General features: G+C 45.2%; 1 protein-coding gene across 1 annotated transcript in view; it reads right to left on the reverse strand.

The window, feature by feature from the left end:
- The window catches only part of LOC126100436 (protein sidekick-2-like), a 720,869-nt gene that overhangs the window by 12,098 nt on the left and 689,470 nt on the right, over positions 1-19,301 (reverse strand). The window contains exon 5 of the mRNA XM_049911040.1: positions 18,592-18,882. Coding sequence (XP_049766997.1) covers positions 18,592-18,882 — 291 coding nt within the window. The remainder of the gene's footprint in view (positions 1-18,591; positions 18,883-19,301) is intronic.

The following is a 19,301-nucleotide window of genomic DNA, read 5'->3' on the forward strand; positions in this document are numbered from 1 at the left end:
TTTCGGTTCGTTCAGAACCATCTTCAGATCTGTAAAAATAATTATACTAATTTACTATTTCACGGAAGCAAATCTTTTTCATCCTATCTAATCAACATAAAATGTACCAGAACGTACCTGATATTTCAGTTACAGGAGTAACCCGTCCAAATTCAGCAACTTTCACATGCTACGTCACATAAAATTGGTTGGCAGAGTGCACGTCATTTATATTAATTATAACACTATTACCGACAGGTGGCGTCTGGTACATTTGTTACATTCCCTTTGCACACACTGTATTCAGTAGATCTTTTTTATATTAAAAATATTTAATTAAAATATGTAGATGTGAAAGTTAAAATCTGCACTTGTCAGGATTAAAAAAACAGTAAGATTATCATTTTTATACGATCTAAAAAGCATAGGGCGATTTATATATCTATGGTGCTGGTGTGAACTTGTTTTCCTCTACGGTCTGCTTCCGTGGTTCCCGCCATTTTGGTGTTGTGCCGCGGTCCGCTCAGTCGTCTGATGTCCATCGCCGCGGGCAAGAGGGCCGCACAGGAGGGCCCCGTCAACGACGCCAGGCGCTGCACGCGTCTTCCGGCTTCTCCACCGCGCACCATCTCTCATCCCTCGGCCTGGATCTCCGCACGCAACAGTTGTCATGCGTTATAATTGAATTCGCTTTGCTCGTTGAGGATTAAATCCGAATCTTTATTTTTGTGGGTGTATATTTCGATCTCTTCCAAAATGTTAAGAAACCGTCCCTTATGAGCTCTATGCAGGATGTCTAAATTGTTTTCAATATTCGTGACTGAGTGCTTTGTCGCAGCCATATGCGCCCCAAAAGCTGTTTTGTTTTGAGAGTAGGTGTGCTCCCTGAATCTGGTTTCAAAGTTCCTACCAGTCTGCCCTATATATTGTTTACGGCAGTCATTACATTTGATCTTATATACACCTGAATCCTGAAATTTATTCCTACTATTACATATTCTATGCGGGAGCTTCAATTTTAAAGTGTTATTTGTTCGGAACCCTATTTTAACGTCGGATTTACGAAAGCATCTTTCAATTTTGTCTGCAATTCTTCCATTGTAAGTGAGAGCTAGATATTTTTTCTTGTTGTTCCTCTTAACTGCTACTTGACTTCCTTCTGTTTGTTCCATTTGCCTCTTCTTTAGCTTCCTATAAATATTCATCACCTGCTTACACGTATATCCGTCCGCTACGGCCACTTGTTTTAAAATACTTAACTCCTTTTCTACTTCCTGTTGGCTTAGTGGCAATCTTAGTAGCCTGTATACCATCGAAGTAAAATATGCTCATTTGTATCGCGTTGGGTGACAAGAGCGCTCATTGATAACTAGATCTGTACACGTAGGTTTTCTGAATATGCTAAATTCATGCTTGCTATATTTATTTATTAGTGTTAAATCTAAGTAATCTATACGTTTGTTTTCTTCAAATTCCAAGGTTAATCTAATTTACGGGTGTTGAGAGCTCATTTTTTGTGCCAAGTTTTCGATATCATTTTTATCTCCTTTGTATAATAAAATGGAGTCGTCAACGTATCTCCTGTAATATACAATTTTCTCAGCGATATTAGGATTTTCATCAAAGAATTTGTTTTCTAAGTGATTTACAAAAATGTCAGCCAGCGTCCCAGGTAACTGTTCCCCATTGTCAGACCGTCTTTCTGTTGATAAATTTTACCATTGAAAGTAAAGTAATTGAACGACAAGACTTGTTCCAACATTTCCACTAGTTCAATCCCTTTCCCCAGTGCCAATTTACCATGAGTGAGGAGATTGTTCTTAATGATCTCAATCGTTTCTTTTACGGGAATGTTTGTGTACAGATATGTGATATCCAATGAAGCTAGTGACGCATTCTGAGGTATAAGTACGTCTTTAATTTGCTCGGCAAATTCGTAGCTGTTGCTAATGTTGAAAGTCCGGCGATATTTATATGCCGCCTTCAACCTGTTATTTAGCTCTTTATTTAATTTATAACTTGGGTTGCTGGTGTTATTAACGGTTGGGCGAATCGATTTTTCAACTTTATAGAGCTTTATTTGTGACCGTAATTCGGGGATTCGCGGATTCATTACTTTCCGTTTCAACATTTCCTCCTCTGTGAATAGAAACACACTGTTATCTGTATTTGTTTCCTTATTTCTGTTTGAAATATCTTGGTTGGATCTTTCTTGACTTCTACTATTCCGTTTTCCATAAAGAACTTTTCAATTTTCTCTATATAGTCTGTATCATGTATTAAAACCATAGTGCCGCCCTTATCTGTCTTTGTGACGATAGCCTTACGTGATTATAACTTCTTATTCAAGCCCTTAAGAGTTAGTAGTACGTTTCTGTTCTTGTGAGCAGAGTGCATTTCATCTATAATCGACTTCTTTACTTTAATTGCCGTGTTTGTCTGTTCGTATCTATTCATATTTGCGAAATCACATGCAATTTTCACTTCTGCGACAGCCTTTTTTATTGTATTTGAGTTAATTGCGGGATTTAGGTTATATTGCAGCCCTTTATTTAAAAGGTTCTGCTCATCCTTTGTTAATTCTATCTCAGTTAAGATCACGACCCTCTCACAAAAAGTATGCCACTTTTTATACGCCGTTTCGTTATCAATTTTAAAATCTACACCTAGGTTAAAAAGCTTCTTCTTATGTCTGTTTAGAGTTAATTCTCGCTCCCTGTCAATTCTGTTTTCAATCTCTCTGCTTACGTATGTGAACTGAATGGAGATAAAATGTCACCTAAAATCAAGTGAAGATTAAAAGCTTCTCTATTTAACTTGTCTTCCATTTTATATGCTTCTCGAATTTGAGTTTTAATCCATAATACTGCACTTTTACGGTTTACTATTTGTGCTATGTTTGACATATTCCTGGTTTTTACTTTTGCGTAATTGGGAGTAATCCCTGCGTCTAAGCATGTTTTGTTAAATTTTATTTTCAAGGTTTCTTTCATTATCTTTGTCCTAATACGTAAGAACTTTGTAATGTATCCCGAAGCCTGACGTGGCACAAACTTTGCAAAAACAGACATAATGTCTTATGGAATAACAGCAATCAGTGATTTTATAATGTTACTTAAAATCCGTGTTGACTGCAATTTTTTTTAAATTATTATTCATATGACCGGTTTCGGTTCATTCAGAACCATCTTCAGATCTGTAAAAATAATTATACTAATTTACTATTTCACGGAAGCAAATCCTTTTCATCCTATCTATCTGATTTGAAGAAAACAACCGTATAGATAACTTAGATTTAACACTAATAAAGAAAGAAGGGAAGCATGTATTTAGCATATTCAGAAAACCTACGTGTACAGATCTAGTTATCAATGAGCGCTCTTGTCACCCACCGCAATACAAATGAGCATATTTTACTTCGATGGTATACAGGCTACTAAGATTGCCACTAAGCCAACAAGAAGTAGAAAAGGAGTTAAGTATTTTAAAACAAGTGGCCGTAGCGAACGGATATACGTGTAAGCAGGTGATGAATATTTATAGGAAGATAAAGAAGAGGCAAATGGAACAAACAGAAGGAAGTCAAGTAGCAGTTAAGAGGAACAACGAGAAAAAATATCTAGCTCTCACTTACAATGGAAGAATTGCAGACAAAATTGAAAGATGCTTTCGTAAATCCGACGTTAAAATAGGGTTCCGAACAAATAACACTTTAAAATTGAAGCTCCCGCATAGAATATGTAATAGTAGGAATAAATTTCAGGATTCAGGTGTATATAAGATCAAATGTAATGACTGCCGTAAACAATATATAGGGCAGACTGGTAGGAACTTTGAAACCAGATTCAGGGAGCACACCTACTCTCAAAACAAAACAGCTTTTGGGGCGCATATGGCTGCGACAAAGCACTCAGTCACGAATATTGAAAACAATTTAGACATCCTGCATAGAGCTCATAAGGGACGGGTTCTTAACATTTTGGAAGAGATCGAAATATACGCCCACAAAAATAAAGATCCGGATTTAATCCTCAACGAGCAAAGCGAATTCAATCATAACGCCTATTTTAGCATTTATGACGACCTACTAAGATGACAACTGTTGCGTGTGGAGATCCAGGCCGAGGGATGAGAGATGGTGCGCGGTGGAGAAGCCGGAAGACGCGCGCAGCGCCTGGCGTCGTTGACGGGGCCCTCCTGTGCGGCCCTCTTGCCCGCGGCGATGGACATCAGACGACTGAGCGGACCGCGGCACAACACCAAAATGGCGGGAACCACGGAAGCAGACCAAAAAATGGCTCTGAGCACTATGGGACTTAACATCTATGGTCATCAGTCCCCTAGAACTTAGAACTACTTAAACCTAACTAAACTAAGGACAGCACACAACACCCAGCCATCACGAGGCAGAGAAAATCCATGACCCCGCCGGGAATCGAACCCGGGTACCCGGGCGTGGGAAGCGAGAACGCTACCGCACGACCACGAGATGCGGGCGGAAGCAGACCGTAGGGGCAACCTAGTTCACACCAGCACCATAGATATATAAATTGCCCTATGCTTTTTAGATCGTATAAAAATTATAATTTTACTGTTTTTTTAATCCTGACAAGTACAGATTTTAATTTTGACATCTACATATTTTAATTAAACATTTTTAATATAAAAAAGATCTACTGAATACAGTGTGTGCAAATGGAATGTAACAAATGTACCAGATGCCACCTGTCGGTAATAGTGTTATAATTAATATAAATGACGTGCACTCTGCCAACCAATTTGATGTGACGTAACATGTGAAAGTTGTTGAATTAGGACGGGTTACTCCTGTAACTGAAATAGCAGGTACGTTCTGGTACATTCGATGTTGATTAGATAGGATGAAAAAGATTTGCTTCCGTGAAATAGTAAATTAGTATAATTATTTTTGCTTCCGTGAAATAGTAAATTAGTATAATTATTTTTACAGATCAGAAGATGGTTCTGAATGAACCGAAACCGGTCATATGAATAATAAAAAAAAAAAAATTGCAACAAGACGGATTTTAAGTAACATCATAAAATCACTGATAGCTGTTATCCCATAAGACATTATGTCTGTTTTTGCAAAATTTGCGGAATTGTTATTTAACTTGAGTTACCTTCCATTACCACGGAAACCGTCTTATGTTATCACTTCAGACCAGTGGTGATTACGTGGTCTTGTGATACTATGCTCGTGACTACTTCGCTCACTTTTATTACGCAAGTGTGGCAAAGTGTGATGCTCATGTGCCAAGAATTGTAATGATGACCTTGTTCAATTTCACATTCAATATTTCTCATCGAAAACCACATTCTCTCTTGATATTTACGTCCTGTTGCTGATCTCATTTGAAAGAATACTGCTCTATGGATGATCTCATGTTTTTATTGTACAGTATTTATTACGTTATTAACTTTTCGTGTAGAATGACAGCATACCAGCGAGTAGCCCATAATTTTGATTTGATTTTGTTTCCATAGACTGGAATACGCTCTTTTAAATTCCGAAGGTGGCAGGGGTAAAATACAGGGAGCGAAAGGCTATTTACAATTTGTACAGAAACCAGATGGCAGTTATAAGAGTCGCGGGACATGAAAGGGAAGCAGTGGTTGGGAAGGGAGTGAGACAGGGTTGTAGCCTCTCCCCGATGCTATTCAATCTGTATACTGAGCAAGCAGTAAAGGAAACAAAAAAAAAAAGTTCGGAGTAGGCATTAAAATCTATGGAGAAGAAATAAAAACTTTGAGTTTCGCCGTTGACATTGTATTTCTGTCAGAGACAGCAAAGGACTTGGAAGAACAGTTGAACAGAATGGACAGTGTCTTGAAAGGAAGATATAAGAGGAACATCAACAAAAGCAAAACAAGGATGGTGGAATGGTATCGAATTAAGTCGGGTGATGCTAAGGGAATTAGATTAGGAAATTAGACACTTAAAGTAGTAAACGAGTTTTGCTTTTTGGAGAGCGAAGTAAGTGATGATGGTCGAAGTAGAGAGGATATAAAATGTAGATTTGCAACGGCAAAGAAAGCGTTTCTGAAGAAGATAAATTTGTTAACATGGAGTATGATTTAAGTGGCAGGAAGTCGTTTCTGAAAGTATTTGTATGAAGCGTAATCATGTATGGAAGTGAAACATGGGCGACAAATACACTCCTGGAAATTGAAATAAGAACACCGTGAATTCATTGTCCCAGAAAGGGGAAACTTTATTGACACATTCCTGGGGTCAGATACATCACATGATCACACTGACAGAACCACAGGCACATAGACACAGGCAACAGAGCATGCACAATGTCGGCACTAGTACAGTGTATATCCACCTTTTGCAGCAATGCAGGCTGCTATTCTCCCATGGAGACGATCGTAGAGATGCTGGATGTAGTCCTGTGGAACGGCTTGCCATGCCATTTGCACCTGGCGCCTCAGTTGGACCAGCGTTCGTGCTGGACGTGCAGACCGCGTGAGACGACGCTTCATCCAGTCCCAAACATGCTCAATGGGGGACAGATCCGGAGATCTTGCTGGCCAGGGTAGTTGACTTACACCTTCTAGAGCACGTTGGGTGGCACGGGATACATGCGGACGTGCATTGTCCTGTTGGAACAGCAAGTTCCCTTGCCGGTCTAGGAATGGTAGAACGATGGGTTCGATGACGGTTTGGATGTACCGTGCACTATTCAGTGTCCCCTCGACGATCACCAGTGGTGTACGGCCAGTGTAGGAGATCGCTCCCCACACCATGATGCCGGGTGTTGGCCCTGTGTGCCTCGGTCGTATGCAGTCCTGATTGTGGCGCTCACCTGCACGGCGCCAAACACGCATACGACCATCATTGGCACCAAGGCAGAAGCGACTCTCATCGCTGAAGACGACACGTCTCCATTCGTCCCTCCATTCACGCCTGTCGCGACACCACTGGAGGCGGGCTGCACGATGTTGGGGCGTGAGCGGAAGACGGCCTAACGGTGTGCGGGACCGTAGCCCAGCTTCATGGAGGCGGTTGCGATTGGTCCTCGCCGATACCCCAGGAGCAACAGTGTCCCTAATTTGCTGGGAAGTGGCGGTGCGGTCCCCTACAGCACTGCGTAGGATCCTACGGTCTTGGCGTGCATCCGTGCGTCGCTGCGGTCCGGTCCCAGGTCGACGGGCACGTGCACCTTCCGCCGACCACTGGCGACAACATCGATGTACTGTGGAGACCTCACGCCCCACGTGTTGAGCAATTCGGCGGTACGTCCACCCGGCCTCCCGCATGCCCACTATACGCCCTCGCTCAAAGTCCGTCAACTGCACATACGGTTCACGTCCACGCTGTCGTGGCATGCTACCAGTGTTAAAGACTGCGATGGAGCTCCGTATGCCACGGCAAACTGGCTGACACTGACGGCGGCGGTGCACAAATGCTGCGCAGCTAGCGCCATTCGACGGCCAACACCGCGGTTCCTGGTGTGTCCGCTGTGCCGTGCGTGTGATCATTGCTTGTACAGCCCTCTCGCAGTGTCCGGAGCAAGTATGGTGGGTCTGACACACCGGTGTCAATGTGTTCTTTTTTCCATTTCCAGGAGTGTAGTTTAGATAAGAAGAGAATAGAAGCTTTCGAAATGTGGTGCTACAGAAGAATGCTGAAGATTAGTTGGGTAGATCACATAACTAATGAGGACGTATTGAACAGAATTGGGGAGTAGGGGAGCTTGTGGTACAACTTGTCTAGAAGAAGGGATCGGTTGGTAGGATATGTTCTGAGGCATCAAGGGATCACCAATTTAGTATAGGAGGGCAGCGTGGGGGGTAAAAATCGTAGAGGGAGACCAAGAGATGAATACACTAAGCAGATTCAGAAGAATGTAGGGTGCAGTAGGTACTGGGAGATGAAGCATCTTGCACAGGATAGAGTAGAATGGATAGCTGCTTCGAACCAGTCTCAGGACTGAAGACCACAACAACAACAACAGAGTGAAAAGGCTAGCTCCGATTTAATCTGTTTTGATTATCAGTATAAGACAAAAAAGAAAAACCTCAGCACGGAGGAATTATCCGAATGGGACAGAAATCAGTTCATGTGATACAAAAATGTCGTGTAACTAGGGCCTCCCGTCAGGTAGACCGTTCGCCGGTTGCAAGTCTTTCGATTTGACGCCACTTCGGCGACTTGCGCCTCGATGGGGATGAAATGATGATGATTAGGACAACTGAACACACAGTGGCTGAGCTTAGAAAATCCCGACCCAGCCGGGAATCGAACCCTGGCCCTTAGGATTGTCATTCTGTCGCGCTGACCATTCAGCTAACGGTGGCGGACAGTTCATGTGACGTTCATGTGTTTGGCAAGAATGAAGACAAGCAGTAGAAACTCTCAGCATGTGAGGGCGAGCATTATCTTCCTTAAACGTAAACCCACAATGGCTTGCTGTAAGGAACAACAAAATGTGGGGCGGGGGGGGGGGGGGGGGAGAGTATCTTCGACTTACCGCTGTTCTGGAAGGATGACGAGGATGCTAACCAAAGGGGGACTGCTACGTTAGCAAATGGTACCCCAGACCATCACTCCTGAATTTCGAGCCATATGGCCAGTGTCAGTCAGGCTGGTATCCCATTGCTATCTGGCACGTCTCCGGAAACGTCTTCGCTGCTCATCGGGTCTCATCTCGAACCGCGACTCATCGCTAAAGACAGTTCTACTCCATACAATGAGATTCGAGGTCGAACTACAATCACTGCAAACATTCTTGTTGGTGCACAGAAGCCAATGGTTGACGTCGAAAAGGGCGTCTTGAGTTTAGCCCTCTCCCTGTCAGCCGCCTGTTAATGGTCCTTGAGGTCCCTGACGGACCAGTCGCACGTAGGATCGATGATAATGATAAATGTTGGGCTCTGAGTACCTCCCTGACGATTGTCCGGTCCTCACTTTTGTCGTCTCTCTACATCGGCCGCTCCTTCTGGACGCCGTGTTCGGCCATAATTCACCCATTCCTCCCAATATCGTCGAGTATTGGCGCTGTTCCTATTCAAATGTTGAGCCGATTACTTCATCTGGCTTCTCTGAGCCCAACTAAAAGTCTTCACTCAAATGCTGATATCTGCATATACTGCTCACGTGTCTGCCTGCGAGGCATAGTTTCTGACCAGCTGAGTTCTTAGAATGACATTGGCAAAGATTTTATGCCCCGGTGTCGATATGTCCCCGTTTACTGTCCTTGCCAGACGCCTAGTGAGATTTGGCTGCAGCGTCACACATTCCTCCTTCGGTCGCCAGGCTTTACAGATTTGCATTTCCCTCGATACCTATATGAATATCAATTCGAGACCTACTTGCGTAACTCCTTCGTGGTGTAAGGTTTGTTTCTTTTATCTTAGTATAGACTGATCCCTTTAGCTTCTTGCCTATTACTTATTTGAGGCTATTCTCATTTGACCCCAAGTCTCACATCATTCTCCACGTACCGAACACTGGTTCGTGTCCCCTCCAGAAACAACTAAGGTGAACGAGATTTGTAGCTTATTGTACACCGGACCATACGTGTTTAGATGGTGTCAGTGTGTCCTTGACAAATGCACTCCAGGAGACAGCGTTCACCAGGTTTACAGTATATGCGCATACCACCATAAGTTGCGTGCTGGCAGTATCTGCTTTCATCGCTGAAGACCACGGCGGCCCATACCATCTTCCAAGTGATCCTCTGACGCCACCAGTTGAGTTGTTCATGTCGATGCAGTGGTGTGAGTGGAAGATGCTTTAGAAGCATGCACGCCCATAGTTCTACTGCTAATAACCTGTTCGCCACGTTCGTGTTGTCACATCTGGGCTTACAAGCCTTCTTATCTGTGTTGTGGTAGCTGTACGCTCTGCCACTGTTGCCATTACAATACGACGATTCTTGCAGCGTGGACGGCCACAACGTCGTCTACAAGTGTAAGAATGTTAACGTGAGCATTTGTATCAGCATCGTCACACAACTGACGGAGAACGTCCAAGTTGTGCAGCAATTCTTCGAAACTACACTACTGGGCATTAAAATTGCTACACCAATAAGAAATGCAGATGATAAACGGGTATTCATCGGACAAATACATTGTATTAGAACTGACATGTGATTACATTATCACGCAATTTGGGTGCATAGATCCTGAGAAATCAGTACGCAGAGCAACCACCTCTGGCCGTAATTACGGCCTTGATACGCCTGGGCATTGAGTCAAACAGGTACAGGTACAGGTGCCCATGCAGTTTCAACACGATACCACATTTCATCAAGAGTAGTGACTGGCATACGGTGACGAGCCAATTGCTCGGCCACCATTGACAAGACGTTTTCAATTGGTGAGAGATCTGGAGAATGTGCAGGAGAGGGCAGCAGTCGAACATTTTCTGTATGCAGAAATGCCCGTAGGACCTGCAACAAGCGGTCGTGCATTATCCTGGTGAAATTTAGGGTTTCAGAGGGATCGAATGAAGGGTAGAGCCACGGGTCGTAACACATCTGAAATGTAACGTCCACTGTTCAAAGTGCCGTCAATGCGAACCGAACCTTGTAACCAATGGCACTCCATACCATCACGCCGGGTGATACGCCAGTATGGCGATGACGAATACACGCTTCCAATGTGCGTTCACCGCGATGTTGCCAAACGCGGATGCGACCATAATGATGCTGATGCTGTAAACAGAACCTGGATTCATCCGAAACAATTACGTTTTTGCCATCCGTGCACCCAGGTTCGTCGATGAGTACACCATCGCAGGCGCTCCTGTCTTTGATGCAGCGTCAAGGGTAACCGCAGCCATTTTCTCGGAGCTGATAGTTCATGCTGCTGTAAACGTCGTGGAACTGTTTGTGCAGATAGTTGTTGCCTGGCAAACGTCCGCTTCTATTGACTCAGGGATCGAGACGTGGCGGTATGATCCGTTACAGCAATTCGGATAAGATGCGTGTCACCTCGACCGTTAGTGATACGATGCCGTTGGGATCCAGTTCGGCGTTCCGTATTACCCTCCTGAACCAACAGATTCGATATTGTGCTAACAGTCATTGGATCTCGACCAGCGCGAGCAGCAATGTCGCGATACGATAAAACGCAATCGCGATAGGCTACAATCCGACCTTTTTCTAATTCGGAAATGTTATGGTACGCATTTCTCCTCCTTACACGAGGCATCACAACAATGTTTCACCAGGCAACGCCAGTCAACTGCTGTTTGTGCATGGGAAATCGGATGGAAACCTTCCTCATGTCAGCACGTTGTAGGTTTCGCCACCGGCGCCAACCTTATGCGAATGCTCTGAAAAGTTAATCATTTGCATATCACAGTATTTTCTTCCTGTCGGTAAAATTTAGAGTCTGTAGCACGTCATATTCGTGGTGTAGCAATTTTTATGGCCAGTAGTGTACTGCGCCGCCACTCGAAAGGCCACAATTTGGCTCCTTTCCAACTCGCTCAGTTGGCCTTAGGAAGGACGATTGCGAATCCATGGCATGGTTTCTCCTTGCTTCACACGTCTGCACCACACTGATCCTTCAGGCTGTGAGGAGGCCTTTTTAAAAGTTAAAAACAGGTAGCGCTCTTGTGGCTGTTCCACTATGCTATCTGCTGGCGTACGAGATTGAACCTATTATCAGTACATCTCCTATCCCCCAGGTAGCATATACGGTATCGGATTAAAATCGACGTCGCCTTCCCAGGTGTACTAATTTTTCTTTTCATGCAGTGTAGCCTACTTTGCAACAGAAATGTCTGTAGTAAAAAATTGGGTTAGACCTGTAGTAGGAAAAGGGGTTAGATGTCACCACAGTCAGCGAACAAAAGATTTTTCAGGTAGGAATTCTTTCATTTGTTAACAGGACACCTAATTTAGTTATTTATTTCGCATTTCCGCAAATCATCAGCGCTGCAAGTTGATGGCCCATCCTGCGGCATCAAGGAACAGCCATTTTGGTTATAAAAGGAAGGATGGGTGGCTGAGGATAGGGGATTGTTGTTGTTTGTAGCAGTTATTTAGAGCTGGACATCGTTCCACATTGCAGACAAGCGTGGAGAGATGCACGTTTCCGGCTGACGACTGTGGGACAGCAGCTCAGCTGCACTCGCGTGTGTGTGTACTGGGGGGATCCGGGCGGCCGACAATGCCGGCCACGTGTGGGCGGCTCGTGCCGCCGCAGACGCCATTAGCGCAGCGGGCAGGTCCCGCGGTCGCGGGCCGGTCACGTCGGCGGGCGGTCACGTCCCGCGCGCCGGTCACGCAGAACTGTGGGACGACGTGGCGGTGGGGTGGGGCGAGGACAGGTGGCGGCGGATCAAAGCCCGTGGCGGTCGCTAATGGTAGCTCAAAGAGGCCACCGGCGCAAACCGCCGCAACGCGAATGCGCCCCCCTCCGCCCCACTACCTACCGGGAGCCGCGATTCCAGCAGACAGCGCGGCGTGAGCCGCATTACAGTGGAAGCCGGATACGTAAAGGGGCTGTGCAGTGCAGGCGAACTAGGCACCCGTGGCACAGCTTGCCTATAAAATAAGTGGTGCATCGGAAGTATATCCATTGAAACTGAAGACGTAGCGTGGCTACCGAGTTCTTAATTTTTCTACTGCTACACCTGCATTCCATTTGTATTTTCCTCAACCTGATCCACCAATAATACAATACCAATAGCCGTTATTTAAGTTTCATTTAACGCTACCAACTTTCGTGCTACAGCTGACAGCTGTCTAAGAATTTGGCATATAATTGGACTTCCTAGGTGTACAGAGTTAGATGTATAAACCTATTAATTTTTGTAGGTAGAATTTTGTCATTAGATAAGCTACAGTCGCTACTACAACTACTTGTTTGTAGCTATATTTACACTACTGTCCATTAAAATTGCTACACCACGAATATGACGTGCTACAGACGCGAAACTTAACCGACGGGAAGAAGATGCTGTGATATGCAAATTATTAGCTTTTCAGAGCATTCACACAAGGTTGGCGCCGGTGGCGACACCTACAACGTGCTGACATGAGGAAAGTTTCTAACCGATTTCTCATACACAAACAGCAGCTGACCGGCGTAGCCTGGTGAAATGTTGTTGTGATGCCTCGTGTAAGGATGAGAAATGCGTACTATCACGTTTCCGACTTTGATAAAGGTCGGATTGTAGCCTATCGCGATTGCGGTGTATCGTATCGCGACATTGCTGCTCGCTTTGGTCGAGATCCAATGACTGTTAGCAGAATATGGAATCGGTGGGTTCAGGGAGGTAATACGGAACGCCGCGCTGGATCCCAACGGCCTCGTATCACTAGCAGTCGAGGTGACAGGCATGTTATCCGCATGGCTGTAACGGATCGTGCAGGCACGCCTCAATCCCTGAGTCAACAGATGGGGACGTTTGCAAGACAACAACTATCTGCACGAACAGTTCGACAACGTATGGAGCAGATGGACTATGAGCTCGGAGACCATGGCTGCGGTTACCCTTGACGCTGCATTACAGGAGCGCCTGCGATGGTGTTCTCATCGACGAAGCTGGGTGCACGAATGGCAAAACGTAATTTTTTCGGATGAATCCAGGTTCTGTTTACAGCATCAGCATCATGATGGTCTCATCCGTATTTGGCGACATCGCGGTGAGCGCACATTGGAAGCGTGTATTCGTCATCGCCATACTGGCGTATCACCCGGCGTGATGGTATGGAGTGCCGTTGGTTATAAGTCTCGGTTACCTCTGGTTCGCATTGACGGCACTTTCAACAGTGGACGTTACATTTCAGATGTGTTACGACCCGTGGCTCTGCCCTTCATTCGATCCCTCTGAAATCCTAAATTTCACCAGGATAATGCACGACCGCATGTTGCAGGTCCTGTACGGGCATTTCTGCATACAGAAAATGTTCGACTGCTGCCCTCTCCGGCACATTGTCCAGATCTCTCACCAATTGAAAACGTCTGGTCAATGGTGTGGCAGTTTTAATGGCCAGTAGCGTATTATTTGTTTTAAAATATTTTCCTTTTTAAATTTTGTGGTTCAGAAAAGAATTCTGTGATACAGTCCTGGACTGTGTTTCGTCTATATGGTCTAGTTAATCTGAGTAACTTGTGAAACAGAATGAATAATTTCTGTTTCCTTTTTGGTTTTTAACGGGAGCACTCATCGTTTCTTGGCTCTGTAACCTAAGATGATATAGCCTTCAAATATTCTTAATACGAGGAAGCTGTTGGGCGCATTCCGTTTCTTGTTTACTGCCGTGCCATGGAAGCTTTATGGGTTCCGTTCATCTTGTTGAAGAACTAGATTCTTATTTATTTCCAAGCATTTTTTGAAATGGATGCTTGAGCTTTATCCCTAGAGTTTTGATTCTATGTAAGTAAGGCTCAGCCCTCTGTCTCAAATGTGAGCGCACCTGTCCTGATTGAAACTACTTGAGTTGAATTTATTCTAATGGCTGCTTGGGGGCCGGTGCGTCTTCTGTTGAATTTCTGTCTAAGAGTTTGTTCTAAATTCAGGCCGAGACCTGTGTTTCAAGAGCTGGAACACCTGTGTTCATTAAAATTGCTACAGTTTGAAATCACTCTTAACAATGAATTCTATGGTTTTAAAAATGGTTGAGCAGTTTGCAGCGAGCGTGGTAACCCTAATTTGAGCGTATGTCCGTTCCCGAAGTTCTTGATACAGTTGTTATTAAACCTTGGGCACATTTAATCCGCCTTCTTAGCTAACTGGTGATTGGTTATGATGTGTAGTCTGCTCGCCGTTTAAACGTTTGTACGGTGTCCAAAAATTTTTTGAGGTTGATATCAATCAAGCATGAATCAGTTTTTTTTAAAGAAAAAAAAGGAAATGGTCTTACGATCAATTACAATGTGTAAAGTATTAATTCTATCTGCTGCTACTGTATGCCTTTCAAGGTTGTTTTACGTCTGTGTTTTAGAACGAAATGGTGTCTGAGGTCCTTGGCCGTTCTAGCATGTGACGCATCCCGATTAACCCAGTTTAAACTTATTCTTTTCAACCGCAGCTAGCCTTTTCTTATTGCACTGTTAATTTTTACTGAAAACCATTCAAAAGCCAAGATCACACAAAATATTTTATGTTCGAGACAACCGGTTTCAATACTCTTAGGCGTCATCATCAGGCCTTAAACATTTTTTTCTAGTAAAACATATTCATTTTATTCTGGCGTTATGCACAACATGTCAAGTGGATAATACTCAGCACTTTATAAATGTTTCTCACAGATAAAACTCAGCACATTATAAATGTTTCTCGGATAACAAACATTTACACTGAAGCATCAAAGAAACTGGTCTAACCTTGTGTATTCAACTACATATATATGTAAACACGCAGAATACGGTGCTGCGGTCGGAAACGCCTATATAAGAGAAGTATCTACCATAGTAGTTAGATGGATTACTGCTGCTATAATGGCAGGTTATCAAGATTTAAGTGAGTCTGGAAGTGATTCTATAGCCGCCGCACGAGTGATGGGACACAGCATCTCCGAGATAGCGACGAAGTGGGGATTTTCGCGCACGGCTATTTCAAGAGTGTACCGTGAATACCAGGAAACCGTAAAACGTCAATTCTCCGACATCACTGAGGCCGGAGAAAGTTCCAGCAAGAAAGGGACCAACAACGACCGAAGAGAACTGTTCAACGGGAGAGAAATGCAACCCTTCCGCAAACAGCTGCCGACTTCAGTGCAGCACCATCAACAAGTGTCAGCGTGCGAACCATTCAGCGAAACATCATCGATAAGGGATTTCGGAGCCGAAGGCCCACTCGTGTACCCTTCCCTGGGGCCGTCAACACCGACATTGGACTGTTTATGACTGGAATCGTGTTCCCTGGTCGGACGAGTCTTGTTTCAAATTGTATGGAGTGGATGGACGTGTACGTACGGGTATGGGGACAATCTCATGAATCCAAAGACCCTGCATGTCAGCATGGGATTGTTCAAGCTGGTGGAGGCTCTTTAATGGTGTGGGGCATGTGCAGTGGGAGTGACATGGGATCCCCAATACGTCTAGATACGACTCTAATAGCTGACACGTACGTAATCACCCTGTCTGATCACCTGCATGCACTCACGTCCATTGTGCATTCTGATGGATTTGGGCAACTCCAGCAAGACAATTCGACACCCCACACGTCCAGAACTGCTACAGAGAGGCTCCTTTCTAAGTTTCTCCTGTGAGTTTAAACACTTCCGCTGGCCGACGAACTCCTCAGTCATGAACGTTATTGAGTATACTTGGGACACCTCGTAATATGGTACTGAGAAGAGATCTCCATCCCCTGACGCTCATACGGATTGATGGACAGCTCTGCAGTATTCATGGTGTCAATTCCTTGCAGCACTGCTTCAGATATTATTCGAGTCCATGTTACGTCGTATTGCGGCACTTCAAATGGTTTAAATGGCTCTACGGTCTGTGGAACTTAACTTCTAAGGTCATCAGTGCCCTAGAACATAGAACGACTTAAACCTAACTAACCTAAGGACTTCACAGACATCCATGCCCTAGGCAGGATTGGAGGAGGAGGAAGTTAGTGTTTAACGTCCCGTCGACAGCGAGGTCATTAGAGACGGAGCACTAGCTCGAATTAGGGAAGGATGGGGAAGGAAATCGGCTGTGTCCTTTCAAAGGAACCATCCCGGAATTTGCCTGAAGTGATCTGCAGGATTCGGACCTGCTACCGTACGGTCGCATGGTTCCAGGCTGTAGCGCCTAGAACCGCTCGGCTACCCCGGCGGGCGTTGCGGCACTTCTGCGTGCTCGCGGGAGCCCTACACGATATTAGACAGGTGTACCAGTTTCTTTGTCTCTTCAGTGTATAATGTGTTGAGTTATTTCCACGTGACCTCTTGTGCATGAGATCAACTTAAATGTACATATTTTACTACAAAAAAAATGTTTAAGACCTGAAGATGACACCTCAGACTGTTGAAACCATTTGTCTTGGATAAAAAATATCTTGTGCGATCTTGGCTTTAGAACAGTTGAGAGGTGGCATGAGGCCCCTCTCATATTTCTATCTTACGATTCTCCTCTCTAATTGCATGCGGTGGGAAGTTGCTATTCCTTCACACGCGGACTTCCCACGCAGCGTCTCTCGTCACCCGGGTGGTCCGGTGACAGGCGGGCTCTGCTGACTTTGAAAGGGTAAGCCGACGGGTGTGAGAGAGTCGAGTGAATGCTTTCCAGACGCCGACATTGTCAAGAGGCACGCCCGCAAGGGCCTGAAGTAGCGGCTGGGCTAGAGGTTCCGTTACTTCGCAGAAAATTAGCGAAAACACTTTCTGGCGGGCTACCAGCGAGGCGTGGGAATGACTTGTGTACCCAGGCAGTTGTGGCGGTCAAAGTCCCGCGCTTTCTGCAAAATCGTAACTGTGATTGGCTTGCTCAGGGCATAGCTCCGTGACGTAGCAAAATCGGCGCAGAAATTGGCGCCAAGAATCTCCATTGGTGGAATGGTAGTGTTCCGGCAATGGAGTGGAATTTTCCGCCGGTTTTCGAGTTGCTGATTGGAACGGTTAACCACGGCCACTGTCGTGGGGGCGGGAATGTTCTGTGTTCGGTTTTGTACGGGTGCTCTTGTGGGTAGTCGGCTCTCGCCTTTCGGTCGAGGACGTCGAAGCAACCAGCGATCGCCTCCGGTATGCCAGATCGTGTTCTGGCAGTTAAGAAGACAGTTTGGTAAGGTATGTCCGCAGCACCGGCCGACAGGGATTTTCCTAGGTGATAATCAGAGCTCAGCAGAGCGCGCCTGTTCGTCTTTTTCTAACTTTGTTCTGTCTTGGGTAGCAGCAATTAATGTTGGGTTGGCTACGTGTTTTCTCTAAGATTTGAGTTGCAAGGAATTGGCTGCACATACCACTTCGTCATAATCCTCACAATCTAGTTTAGGGACAACTTCACATTCACAGCGTTTGTTTGAGTATCCAATTTGAGCCAATTTCATGTATTGTAAATGTTTCATGTGTTTTTGTTTATTATTTTGTGCTAAGTCTTAATAAATCATATTGTTATTGTGGACAGAACTTTCATTCTGTTAATCGGTAGAGCAACCCTATCATTCCTCACTATGTTAATGAAACCTTCGTTTATTTAACTTATTTATCAAATTAAATTATTGCAGGTGCCAAACTCTCTTCTACTTCACTGGCAGGGTTGATTAGAGTCAGTTCGCGTATTTTTTTTAATGCTTGTGCAACACCAAAAGTTGGAGTTAGAATAGGGGGGGCTTAGAGCATTATTTACATATGTAGATTCTAGAAGAATTTAGTGTTAAATACACTGCTTGCCCCGGCACCTCGCACTGTGTTTAACAATTAAGTAGTCCGCCCTTCAGTATTCTCATAATGAGAAAATTTAAGTCAATTTTTACATTGTCAACGAACTTGTTTAGTGTAATAAAGTGCACTTAAAATTTCTTTGTGTCATCAGTGGTGTTCAACCCCTGTTTGCCCTGCCCTCCATCCGCAACGAGGTCAAGTGGGAGGCCGCGTTGCAGATACCACGTGATATCACGGTGTTGCAGTTATTTCGTGAACAGACTGCTAGATCACAGTTTTCCGTACGTATCGAGAGTGGTGAACTCACCATCGAGGACGTGCAGGAAGACGAAGGCAGGGTCGAGGTTGCTGGGCCGGCACGAGTAGTTGCCCGAGTGCAGGCGGCGCGTGGCGCGGCGGATGAGCAGCGAGCCGACGGTGGCGTCGGGCGCGACGCGCTCCACGTGCATGTCCTGGTAGGCGAGCACGCGCCGCGACTCGTGGAACCACAGGATGTAGGCCGGCTCCTCGAGGGCGCGCGAGATCTCGCAGCGCAGCGCCACCGTGCTGCCCGCCTTCACGTACAGCTCGGGGCCGCCCAGGATCTGCACGCGCGGCACTGCGACACACACACCGCATTGCGTCCGTCAAGACCACACTCCGGTCAGATATACACTGGTGGGCGAAACATGACGACAAAAGTAACTTACGGAAACTCCGCGAATTTCCTTCGATTAGTTGCAGGATTCTCGAACATATTCTCAGTTCGAATATAATGAATGAGACAGAGAAGTTGCTGTCCATGCATCAGCACGGCTTTGGAAAGCATCGCTCCTGCGAAACGCAACTCGCCCTTTTTTCAGATGATATCTTGCGAAGGGTATCAGACGGTTGCCGTATTCCTTGACTTCCGGAAAGCGTTTGACTCGGTGCCCCACTGCAGACTCCTAACTAAGGTACGAGCATGTGGCATTGGTTCCCAAACATGTGAGTGGCTCGAAGACTTCTTAAGTAACAGAACCCAGTGCGTTGCCCTCG

The sequence above is a fragment of the Schistocerca cancellata genome, chromosome 9 (assembly GCF_023864275.1).
Source record: "Schistocerca cancellata isolate TAMUIC-IGC-003103 chromosome 9, iqSchCanc2.1, whole genome shotgun sequence".
NCBI classification, from domain to species: Eukaryota; Metazoa; Arthropoda; class Insecta; order Orthoptera; family Acrididae; genus Schistocerca; species Schistocerca cancellata.